The sequence below is a fragment of the Pinus tabuliformis genome, chromosome 5_1 (assembly GCF_031772625.1).
Source record: "Pinus tabuliformis cultivar Carrire ecotype Pingquan chromosome 5_1, CPIR1, whole genome shotgun sequence".
Taxonomy (NCBI): Eukaryota; Viridiplantae; Streptophyta; class Pinopsida; order Pinales; family Pinaceae; genus Pinus; species Pinus tabuliformis.
The window spans coordinates 340,434,630-340,447,370 of NC_142305.1; the positions used below are offsets into that span (position 1 = coordinate 340,434,630).

General features: G+C 38.8%; 1 protein-coding gene across 1 annotated transcript; it reads right to left on the bottom strand.

The window, feature by feature from the left end:
• Nucleotides 1-679: 679 nt before the first annotated feature.
• LOC149164829 (expansin-A2-like) lies at nt 680-8,158 on the bottom strand. The gene is made up of 5 exons (XM_089429619.1): nt 8,025-8,158; nt 7,556-7,873; nt 7,308-7,431; nt 1,341-1,347; nt 680-888 (listed from the first exon to the last, which is right to left on the bottom strand). Exons 1-5 carry the CDS (start codon nt 8,156-8,158, stop codon nt 680-682), a joined length of 792 nt encoding a protein of 263 aa, XP_089285745.1.
• Between the last annotated feature and the right edge of the window lie 4,583 nt (nt 8,159-12,741).

Below are 12,741 nucleotides of genomic sequence, written 5' to 3' on the forward strand. Positions count from 1 at the left end.
TTTTTAATAGCAACAAATTTCCACCATCCTGTGGCGTCTGTAGACAACGTCATTAATGACATTCACAGAAACAGAGCAACTGCAAACGTGGAAGTGGAGATCGGTGCAGAGGCATTTGAAAGTCTCCGGAGCTTCACTGACCTTTAAAATTATTATCATGTTTTCATTTAAACTTAAAAAATATGCACACACTTAGACTGCTTTATTCTAAACATCGTACAATTGAACATGCTTGTATTGTCCCCAATATCTATTATTACGTAAAACTCTTTCAATCAATTTGCCCGAAAGAGGATATCTACCAAATTCAATTAACCTGCATTGCTTGTGGACAACGCACGACATGAAAATCTCCAGCAACTGCCATCAACGATAGCAGCGAAACCATCCAATCTACCATTTAAATTTTACTCAATTTACGAGGAATATGCCACTGTTACACTATATCACCATCCCAATTCAGCGCAACAATATACGCGAAGTATGTAACAATTCTATACAGCAGCAACAATTAGAAGCGGGCGGCAATCTGTGTATCCCTAGTTCAACACTAGGAGTACTGCCTAATGTATTTTTGAAGTATTAACCACTTGAAGGCGGGTGCTATTCTCGCATCACCTCGGCTTCGTTTCTTCTGCGTTACTCTTGGACAAACATAATTGATACAGATGCAAATGTGTTAGAATTGCAGTCCTTCAAATGTCTGGCCGAATTGCCAATTTGTAGGAGCAACGTTATAGGAAGTAATGGTTCTCCCATCGCTGGTGCTGACTTGGAAGGACAGAGTCTGCCCATTCAGATAGGAGTTTCTCTGCCAATTCTGTCCCCAGTTGCGGGACATTGCTTGCCAAACATTGTTGGAACCTTCGATGGATGTTGGGAATTTTTCTGGTAAAATTCCAAAAATAAAATTACAGAACAGAGAACAAGGATGCTCTGTTTGAAACACAGGATCTTTAACACAGGGAAGCTTTAAAAATTTCTGAGCAGACAGAGATTTACACACATGAAAACGAACTTTGCATTCATCAATAAAATAACTGCTGTTACAGACTTCTTCCTCTCTCAGAGGGATTACACAGGAACATTTGAGTTCAACACAAAAATTACTCTGTCCCTCCTTTTAAAGGAATTTACACTGCATTACAAAAAAAACTTCTGTCTCTGCTAAAGAGATCAACACACTACTGTGTGGAAATTACACATCTGATTTTACTCTCACGCTGCTGTGTTCTATTTTTTTTTTTACTTCGCACTGTTGTGCATTACAATGTCATTGTCAATACAAAAAAAACATTACATATATATGACAACAAAAACTTACATCCGTTTTCACTTGCCATCCTGCTGTAAAATAAAAAACAATAAAATTAAATGGTTTTACCAACCTTTTCTTGTGCCCATACTCCCGCTGATAGAAGATAATGAAATTTAAAATTTTTACCAAAAACTTACCAACCCACAGTAAATTGCATTTACTGTTTTACTGACATTTACTGGCGGTCAAAAAATGTAACTTTCACTTCACATAAAATTCATGCTGCAGGCCTGTACTCAACCGTTGACTTCAATTGGATCGCATCGCAGAAGGCTATCGGGAGGCTGAGACAAGTTGAGAGATGAGCAATCAGCGATGTGCGATAATATCGCATCGCTAAAACATATCGCATTGTAAGAGACAGGAGCATAACGCGCGTAAGGCGAAACTTGCGATCTGCGATTTGCGATCGCATCGCAAGATCGCATCCCAGAAAGGCGGAGGGCTTAGCACAAGGGTACTGCGATTTGCGATCTGCGATCTGATCGCATCGCAGGGAAAGAACTAACTGTTTTGCAGAAGTAAAATATGCCGCTGCTGTTCAATTATTACTGCAGTTGAAATTACAATTTCAACACTCCCCTTTAATTTCAACTACTGGGTTATCAATCATACCTAGACTTTTTCTTAAAAACTCAAAATTTTTCTGTCCCAAAGGCTTGGTCAAAATGTCCGCAACCTGTTCTTGAGTGCTGCAATGTTGTAAAACAATTTCTCCGTTGTTTACCAATTCTCTGATGTAGTGAAACCTTGTATCAATGTGTTTCGTTCGCTTGTGAAACACAGAATTCTTGGACAACGCAATAGCTGAGCTATTGTCACAAAAAATCAATGTTGCAGTTGCCTGCTCTTGGCATAGACTTTTTAACAGTCTCCTCATCCAAACTGCTTGACACGCTACTGCTGTAGCTGCCACGTACTCTGCTTCTGCTGTAGACAACGCCACAATTGGCTGTTTCTTGGAAGCCCATGAAATTGCTCCTGAACCCATGTGAAAAACGTAACCGGATGTGCTTTTCCGATCATCCACACTTCCAGCCCAATTGCTATCGGTGTAGCCAACTAAGTCTGAGCTTTCTGAAAAAGTATATAAAATGCCAAATCTTTTTGTGCCTTTGACATACCTTAGTATTCTTTTTGCTGCCTGCCAATGTGCTTCTTTTGGCTTCTCCATGAATCTGGAAATCAAACTAACAGCAAACATTATGTCAGACCTAGTTGCAGTTAAATACATAAGGCTGCCAACTATGCTCTTATATAAGCTAGGATCAAAATCCTTGCTGCTGTCCTCTTTGCTGAGTTTTAATCCCATTACTGTGGGAGTGATTGCTGCCTTGCACTCTTGCATATTAAATCTGCCCAACACATCATTTACATATCTTGCTTGAGAGATAAAAATTCCATTTTCATTTTGATCTACTTCTATTCCTAAGAAGTATCTTAGCAAACCCATGTCAATCATCTCAAATTCCTCTTTCATGACTGATTTGAAGTTTTCAATGAGGTAGTCATCATTACCTGTAAAAATTACATCATCAACATACAAGACAACAATTAAAATCTTGCCATCCTTTTCTTTGATGTAGACGGTGGGTTCTCCCTCACACTTGTCAAATTCATTTTCCAGTAGATAGGAGTCTATTCTACTGTACCACGCTCTTGGCGCTTGCTTCAGCCCATAAAGAGCTTTCTTCAATCTGCACACTTTGTGCTCTTGGCCTTTCTTCTCATAGCCTAGAGGTTGTTCAATGTAAACCTCCTCCTTTAACACTCCATTTAGGAATGCCGACTTCACATCCATTTGGTAGACTTTCCATTTGTTTTGTGCTACTATGGACAACACTGCTCTCACAGTTTCCATTCTTGCAACCGGTGCAAAAATCTCCTCATAATCTCTCCCATATTGTTGCTTGTATCCCTTGACAACCAGCCTTGCCTTGTGTCGTTCAATTTTGCCTTCAGCATTGCACTTGGTCTTATAGACCCATTTAACTCCAATAACTTCTTTACCTTTTGGTAGCTCAACCAAATCCCATGTCTTGTTTCTTTCTATGGCTTTCATCTCCTCATCCATAGCTTCTATCCATTTCTTATCTTTAATAGCATCTTCGAAATGAATAGGGTCATCAACATGACAATATAATGCAAACAAAGAATTCATTCCTTCATTATAAATGTCACTCAAGTTTCTGAACTTCTTACCTCTTTCACTTGGTGTGCAAGTGCCTGAAGATGCACTTGAATTTCCCCCTTGTGGTGTGCTTGGAGAAGCACTCTCATTTCTCCTCAAAGGTGTTCCTTGATGTCCTTGTGTTGGCACTGTTGTTTGGGGATGTATTTCTACCATCTCCTCATCATCTTCATCATGAGACAAACAGTTTTTAACATTAACTGTTTTCTCTATGCTTCCATCCCAAGCCTCCTCCTCAATAAATTGAACATCTCTGCTCACAAAAAACTTCTTGGTAGATGGGATATACAACCTGTAAGCTTTGGATTCCTCACTGTATCCAATGAAGATACATTTCTCCCCTTTGCTGTCCAACTTCCTCCTTAGCTGATTAGGAATGTGTGCATAGGCCACACATCCAAAAAATTTCATGTGGGTGACTCCTTGCTTTCTCCCACTCCATGCCTCTTCAGGCACTTTGTTCATCATAGCTTTTGTAGGACACCTATTCAAGATATATACTGCACAATTTATGGCTTCAGCCCAATAATCATTTGGAAAATGCTTTGCCTTCAACATGCTCATTGCCATATACATAATGGTCCTGTTCTTCCTTTCAGCAACTCCATTTTCCTGTGGGGTGTACCTTGCTGTAAACTGCTTATGTATTCCATTTTCTCTACAAAAACATAAAAATTCTTTGGAGATACACTCACCTCCTCTGTGTGTTCTCAAAACTTTGATGCGCAGCCCACTTTCATTTTCCACAAGTGCTTTAAAATTTCAAAATTTTTCAAACACTTCACTTTTATTCTTCAAGAAATAAACCCAAGTTTTTCTTGTAAAATCATCAATAAATGCTAGAAAATATTGGCTTCCTGCTAAAGATGGGGTTTGCATTGGTCCACATAAATATGAGTGGACAATTTCTAAGGGTGCCTTTGCCCTTATGCTTTTCCCTGATGGAAAACTTTCTCTATGTTGTTTCCCCAAAATGCAACCTTCACAAAGGTTGTCCGGTTTCTCTATCAATGGTAATCCTCTTACCATCCCTTTTCTGCTCAGCAAGTTAAGACCTCCAAAGTTGATATGTCCAAATCTCAAATGCCACAACCAATTTTCATCTTTTGGTTGGCTTTGGAAAGCCTCTTGGGTAACTGCTGCAATTTCTTCTTTGTTTTTCAAATCTACCCTTATTCTGAGAGGGAACATCCTGTTCCTCGTCATCTTCACTTCAACAATGCATCTTTTGCTGGGTGCTCTATCCATGATGGTGCATACATCATTTACAAAGAAAAAATTGTAACCCTTTTGAACAAGCTGTCCAATACTCAAGAGGTTACATTTCATTCCAGGAACATAATAGACATCTGCTATGGTTTTCTTTTCTCCTTTCTTTGTAAATATTTTAACTTCTCCTTTACCCATAACAGAAATTTTGCTATCAGTCCCAAGTGTGACTTGTGACTTCACACTTTGATCTAGAGCAGAAAACAAAGCTATGTTTCTTGTCATATGGTTGCTGCAACCGAAGTCTAAAAACCATATGTCTTCACTATTTGTTTTAGCCATGTTACAAGCTAATAGCACATTATCTTGGCTGACATTTTCTCTAGTAATATTTGCATTAGATCTATTATTCACATCATGCTGCTTCTTCCTACATTCACTGGCATAGTGTCCATATTTTTTACAGTAGTAACATTGGACATTGGATTTTTCATACCTTTGTCCTTGAGCATGATGTTGTCCACATTGTTGGCTGCTGCCTTGGCCTTGGTACTGATTTGGATTGCTGCCTCTTCCTTGAGCGTTTGCTGGACTGTTTCTTCCACGTCTGTTTTGGCTTCTGCCTCTTCCTCTCTTGTTTCCTCTGCCTTGACCTCTTCCTCTTCCAAAGGACATCTGGGTCTTGAAGGCTTGCTCTAGAGATAAGTTTTCATTTCTGCTCAACCTCTGCTCATGTGTGATCAGTGATGCATGAAGTTCATCAACTAAAAAGTTTGAGAGATCCTTTGTCTCTTCTATGGTGGTGACAATCACATGGAATCTTGAGGGTAAGGCTCTCAATATTTTCTCCATAATCCTCCTTTCTTCAAGAGTCTCTCCATGAGTCCTTATCTATGTGACCAGACTAATTACATGTGTGAAGAATGAGTCAATATTGTCTGACTCCTTCATGTTCAGATTCTCAAAATCTTTCCTCAGCAATTGTAGTTTTGTTGTCTTCACTCTCTCCATGCCTTGATAGCTGTCTTGAGAGTTTGCCATGCTTCCTTGGATGTCTTGGCTGCTGCTATCCTTGGAAACACACTCTGGTCCACAGCATGATACAAAAATACAAGGGCTTTTGAATCCTTCTTTCTGTTGCTCTTCAACAAATCCTTCTCTCCCTGAGATAATCCATTAAACTCATTTTCATCTGCTGGTTCTTCAAAACCATCCTCAACTAATTCCCATAAATCTTGTGAGACAAACAGGGCTCTCATGGTTATTGCCCAGTAGTCATAGTTTTTCCCATTAAAAGGTGGGAGTTGGGTATTAAACATACCCATGCTAGTGCTTGTGCTGACCATTCCTAGCACTCTCAGCTATGCTTCAAATACTTCACTATGTATTTAAGATAACAGACTGTCTTCAACAGCAACACAAAAAAAAACTTGAGAAATACCTTGGATTCTTTTGTCTGAGTCTTCAGTTTGCTGGAGAAGCTGCTGCAACAAGAAACCTTCCTTCAGCTTCTTTGACACCTTCAAAGAGCCTAGACTGGCTCTGATACCACTGTTGGGAATTTTTCTGGTAAAATTCCAAAAACAAAATTACAGAACAGAGAACAAGGATGCTCTGTTTGAAACACAGGATCTTTAACACAGGGAAGCTTTAAAAATTTCTGAGCAGACAGAGATTTACACACATGAAAACGAACTTTGCATTCATCAATAAAATAATTGTTGTTACAGACTTCTTCCTCTCTCAGAGGGATTACACAGGAACATTTGAGTTCAACACAAAAATTACTCTATCCCTCTTTTTAAAGGAATTTACACTGCATTACAAAAAAAACTTTTGTCTCTGCTAAAGAGATCAACACACTGCCGTGTGGAAATTACGCATCTGATTTTACTCTCACGCTGCTGTGTTCTATTTTTTTTTTTTACTTCGCACTGCTGTGCATTACAATGTCATTGTCAATACAAAAAAAACATTACATATATGACAACAAAAACTTACATCCGTTTTCACTTGCCATCCTGGTGTAAAATAAAAAACAATAAAATTAAATGGTTTTACAAACCTTTTCTTGTGCCCATACTCCCGCTGATAGAAGATAATGAAATTTAAATTTTTTTACCAAAAACTTACTAACCCACAGTAAATTGCATTTACTGTTTTACTGACATTTACTGGCGGTCAAAAAATATAATTTTCACTTCGCATAAAATTCATGCTACAGGGCTGTACTCAACCATTGACTTCAATTGGATCGCATCACAGAAGGCTATCGGGAGATGAGACAAGTTGAGAGATGAGCTATCAGCGATGTGCGATAATATCGCATCGCTAAAACATATCGATGTGCGATAATATCGCATCGCTAAAACATATCGCATTGTAAGAGACATGAACATAACGCGCGTAACGCGAAACTTGCGATCTGCGATTTGTGATCGCATCGCAAGATCGCATCCCAGAAAGGCAGAGGGCTTAGCACAAGGGTACTGCGATTTGTGATCTGATAGCATTGCAGGGAAAGAACTAATTGTTTTGCAGAAGTAAAATATGCCGCTGCTGTTCAATTATTACTGCAGTTGAAATTACAATTTCAACAATGGAGACCGCCTTGACATCGCCTGCACCTCCTACGTTGGTAATGAGCACCAAATTGAAGTAGGAGTGCCCATTAATCGTGAATCGAATGCCTCCTTTCCTCACGCACGGTACTCTGCACATATTAATCTTGCTGCTTAGAATTTCATCCCAATTAAAGTCAAACTGCTAATTAAATTATCAGGATTGAAGAAGAGGAAAATAGCTTTGGCACGCTAATTACCATAATAATTAATTACCTTCTGAACATGATTGGAACAATGCCACTTCTGTATATGGCAATCTGTTGAAAAGCAGGTTGAGCCATGTCGAAATGTTGGAGAGGTGGATTGCACCATTCTCCATTGTTGTTGGGAAGAGCGGAGTTAGGGGGACAGAGGTTAGTAGCAGTAACTGTCACAGTGCCGGGTAGACACCACTGAGGGTCGGACTGCTGGTTGCATTTCCTTTGGTAGCAGGCTCCGCAAGTAGCTCCATTGTTGAAAAGCGCCGTGCTCGGAGCTGCAGTGTTCGTTCCATATCCTTGGCTATAAAAATTACCGTATCCGCACGCACGGCTTGTCAAAATAATTTCACCTCGATTTGCTTAGCGAACATATGGTATCAAACTTATGAATCTATATCTGAAACTGCAAAGCGATTATTTTTAAGCTTATATCCATGCCCACCTAAACGTCCATAAAACTGGAATTTTGTCGAACTGGGAACTTACCCATTGTGCCTGACACATCGCTGCCACCGTAAAACGTAGCATGTGCGGTTTTCCAGCCATAATCTAGTGCATAAGCTGTACCAGCTATCCACAACAAACCGAAAATTGTGGTCAGTTCTACAGGCGCCATTTCACGTTGAAATAAATGGTCACTAAGAATAACTAGACTTTCCCTGAATTAATAGCTACAGTTAGAATTAATTCCAATAGAAATTGGAACTGATATCTGAATCGATATTTGATTGGTGGACTCTGAGATGTCTATATATATATAGAATAGGGAGGTGCATAAGCTATCGAATTTTTCTTCCGCGAAGGGCGGCGCCTACCGCAACTTACATTGTTTAGACATAATCTTGTAGAGTAGTTGGCTGCACATGCACCGCACTTCAAAGAAACGGGGGCCGCATTCATTTCCCTTGATGGGGCCACCTGCACATGGGATCCTGGAATCGGGTGAATTTTGCGATGATGGAGGAGCCACTTCTTATTTTCAAGGTTTTGAACATATTATGACCGACGCTCTTGTAAAGGCGGGAGGGCAAGCATTACGCTTATATTCGTATACTTTTGCTACTGATTACATTGATAACGAAACCCATGTGGTTGAATTAACTTCTTCGTATCTTCGCTTGAATTTAGGAATTCTTTTTATAAATTTTATATATACGTTATTCGTAAGTATGTACGAAGAAATTTTTTTTTCCTTTCCATGGGTGTCTGGACTGAACCAATAATTTGCAAATACAAAACATTGAGGTCAACTGTTTAAAAGTAAAGTACACATGGGTGTTTACACATGAGAACGTGGGGTACGTGATAAGGGCGAGACGTAGATAAGTGAGTTGAGTGCGGCGACTTTGAGGGCCTCCGAGAAAGGTATCCCTTTTCATATTGATCTAAAAAAATTAGTTCATTCCTAATTCTTAAAATTCATAAACAAATATCATACTTCTACGATTTAAGTGTATATTTTCCTTCCATTGTTTTTTAATTAATGAACTCGTCAAACAAAGTGAAAGCCTATGTAGTGCTGGGCCCATATGTGACATGTGAAAGCGTAGTTAGTGCTCCGTAATTTTTAATCTTTAATTACCAAATGCCTACTCGACAGACCTATCTACATGACAAACGATAAAATACATTTTGATGAACAAGCAATCTACTCAGATCTGTCTGAGTACTTGTGCTTTTGAGTCATCAGTCTGTACATAGCGCACTCATGAATGTTTGTTCCCTTCCAGCTTATAAATAAGAGCTAGTTGCGAAGTAAGACTCATTCGATTCGAGTCGAGAGAGAGTCTGAGTTTAGAGTCATAAACTTTTCCTGCTCTGCATCTGCGGACATTTGTGTCTGATCTGCTTGCATCACGAAGAGTTTTATAAGTCCTAGAGTCTGGTTTGGAAGCCTGCGCGTCAGTGTGCTCGGCACTGATGAGAACCTAAAGTGGCTGAACCATTAGGAAAGTCTGAGAGTTTGTCTGTAATTTCTGAGGCAGAGTCTGTCTATTGCCAGGTAGCCTCCGGTAATACTTGTTCCTTGCGAACGGTATAAAGTCCGGTAAAAGTGTAGACGGTCGACCTCTGTAAAGAAATTTCTCATCTGTAAATTCAGCATCCATATAATAAAATTCCAGTTCATGTTCATGATTCCGCAATTTTGCTGTTCTTATTATCTGTAAAGGTCCTGTATGAGATGGTATCAGAGCCAAGTATTGTTTGAGTTGATATTTTGCTGTAAGATATTGTTTGAGTGAAAAAATTCGCTTGAGTCCTGAATAGCGTTCGAGCTCGTTGTTGCCGGTGTTGGCGTTGGAGAGCGTTGAAGACGTTGGACGAGAATTTGCCGCAATTTCTCCTTCAGAAGAAGACCGCAATTCTTCTCAACCTTTTCTGCAAGACTCTAATCGGGTATTTATCTATTCTGAAATGGATGCTCCTAGACATTCTTCAGCTGAATCTTCTGATTCTATTTTTGGAACTAAGCACTTTAGAACTATGAAATATGAAGAAAAATCTAAATCTGCATTAGAAGGGTTATGTAGATCTGAATCTACTTCTGGTAACTCTGCTATCATAGAACAGGAAGAAACAGATCCCTCTGTTAACTGGAAACTTCCACCAGTTTCTCCGCATGATATATACAGAAATTTATCCTCTTTCAATTTCCGTGCCCTTAGTCAAATCAAAATCAAAGAAAAATCCATCAAAGCAGATTTAACTTTGAATGCCATGTTAACTATATCTCTCCTCGAAGCGAAACATATCAAATCAGCTCTCAAAGCTGGTTACCAGTATGTCCATCTGGGGATGGTAAGGATAGGACTGAATGCATTACATAGAAAAGGACAAAAGGCTTATGTGTTCTCAGCCCTATTTGATAATCGATGGACAACATTCACACAGGCCATGATAGGTGGTATTGAAACAAGCCTCGCTGAAGGCCCTGTACATTATGATGTATTTCCATATTTCTCTGTTGCACTTGATGACCCAAATGTCCTGCAATGTCTAACCTTAGGTATTCAGACTGCTGGGTATCAAAATTTCAAAGCAAAATCAAAAAATTTGGCCATATTTTATATTACTTGTGTTAGGTTCTATAACACAACAATCCCTGCTGTCTTGCACACCCCTGATAAAGATGAAGGTCGAGTCACTCTTATCCAGTATGATTCATCTTGTAATCCAGTAGCACCAGTCTATGTCTCTAGAAATGATTTATGTCCGCCTGATGATTGGGTAACAAATTGGGGAAAACCCACGAAGAAACCTGTTGCTGCTGCACAATCAATAATAACAGAGATAGATGGGAAAGTTACCACACGATTTCCCAGAGTTAACACATTTCAGAATGAAGGACCCTCTACTTCTATCTCTGCAATTCCTACTACAATCAGTCAGTTACATCCTGGTCAGTCTCCTGCACCTCCACAGTTTGTAATAGACCAAGCAGTGTATGATTCTATCAGAAGAATGTTTTCACAGCCAAGCTCATCTCAGCCTTTTAGCTCAGTCTGTGACCATCCGCACTGCTCCAAGACCTTCTGTCAATTTTCTTCAGAACCACCAACTCCACATGGTGAGTCATCAGACCGTCATAGAATAAATATGATCAGATTCACTCCTTCATCTGACTCATCTGAAGAAAATTACAAAAAGGTTGTATTTTTTAATCCACAAGAAGAACTACTTGTACATACTGTATCCAGTTCTTCTACCTATGGTTTAGGTTATGTTGATTCTTCACCTATTCCTGAATACAGAAGAAATCCCATTGATAAGATTCCAAGACATGTAGAAATTCCTTCTGATTCAGAGATAATTGCCTTTTTAAAGATTTTTAAAGGAATCAGTCCATATGATCCTGATGATCAATGGAAAAAGAAAATGTTCAATTGGGATATGTTTACACATGAAAAAGAACATCTGTATTTTGAAGAAGTAATGCTTATTCCAAAGAATGATCGTCCTGCCTTCAACAGACAGAATGTTGAAAAATGGAAAGAATGGATGAAGGCAGAAAATCAATGGATATCATTCTATGAATGGTATTATCCTTCTGCAAATATAATAGAACAATCCTTGATGAAGCAATTCAGGAACCAGGCTAAGCAGAAAAAAATCAAGGATCCAGAAAAATTTGTAGAAGAAAAGTTGAAAGAAAATCCAGTAGTAATTCCTCCTCCTTTGAAAGCACATGTTTTTCAGCCAAAGATTCAGAGTATGTTAAATAAGCCAAACATTCCCAGATCTCTGATTGTTGTTCAAATTGAAGGAGAAAAACTACTAAGAAAAATTTGTTCTCAATTCCAAGTAAACATGATGAGGACTGGGACCCCAAATAAACACAAGTGGGAACTACTTGATGGAAATCTTTTAGAAACAGACACAGAGTTTCCCCCTTGGAAAAATTTTGTGATTAGAAGCCAAGATGGGAAGTTGTATAAATTACTTCCATCCCATGTTGATGATCCTAATTTAGTAGCAAGAGATGCTGTTGCTGCTACAAATTGGACAAATTTAGCTCTATCCAGTCTGGAGAAATTTGTCAGTTCTAAGTTTGAAAATATTGAAACTACCAATTCTGAAATGAAGATTATGCTTGAAAGTATCCTGAGAAAACAAGACTATAGTACAGTCTGCTTGAATAACAGTGTTAATACTTTGGCAGAAAATGATAAGGCTCTTGCTAAGAGTCTTGACAGATTATCTTTACAAACAGGGCAGATAGATAAAAGAACCCATGATGCTACCAATGCTCATGGAAAGGAAATTGTAAAGATCAGTAATTCCCTAGATATTGTAAAGAAACAAGTCTGGGAAGTTACTCAAGGGATAGAATCCTTGAAGAAGAAGCCTAAGGTTGAAACCTATAAATCTGCAACTATATTTTCAGAACCTAAGACTTGTGTCCCATATTCTATTACTCCTTCTGTGGAAAGCCTTATTAGAACACCCAACTCTATAACCTTTCCACCACCTACTTCTTCTCATCCATATTCTTTGTTTGCAAATCCCAGTTTCTTTAGTCCACATCCTATTATAAAACATTCCACAGAAACTAGTGAATCCAGCAAACCAAAATCTTCTAATCTAATGACTGAAGAAGAAGAAGAAAGTTTTGATACAAGTTTTCACAAAACAGAAAAATCCTTTGGTGATATGACTCTTCACAAGATAGAAGCAGAACCACAGATTGAAGAGCTTGAA

Coding starts and splice junctions, on each gene's coding strand:
- LOC149164829 (XM_089429619.1), bottom strand. CDS start 8,158: ATGGCGCCTGTAGAACTGACCACAATTTTCGGTTTGTTGTGGATAGCT. Junction 7,874..8,024: donor GTGTCAGGCACAATGGGTAA/GTTCCCAGTTCG, acceptor TATTTTGACAAG/CCGTGCGTGCGGATACGGTA. Junction 7,432..7,555: donor GTTCCAATCATGTTCAGAAG/GTAATTAATTAT, acceptor TAATATGTGCAG/AGTACCGTGCGTGAGGAAAG.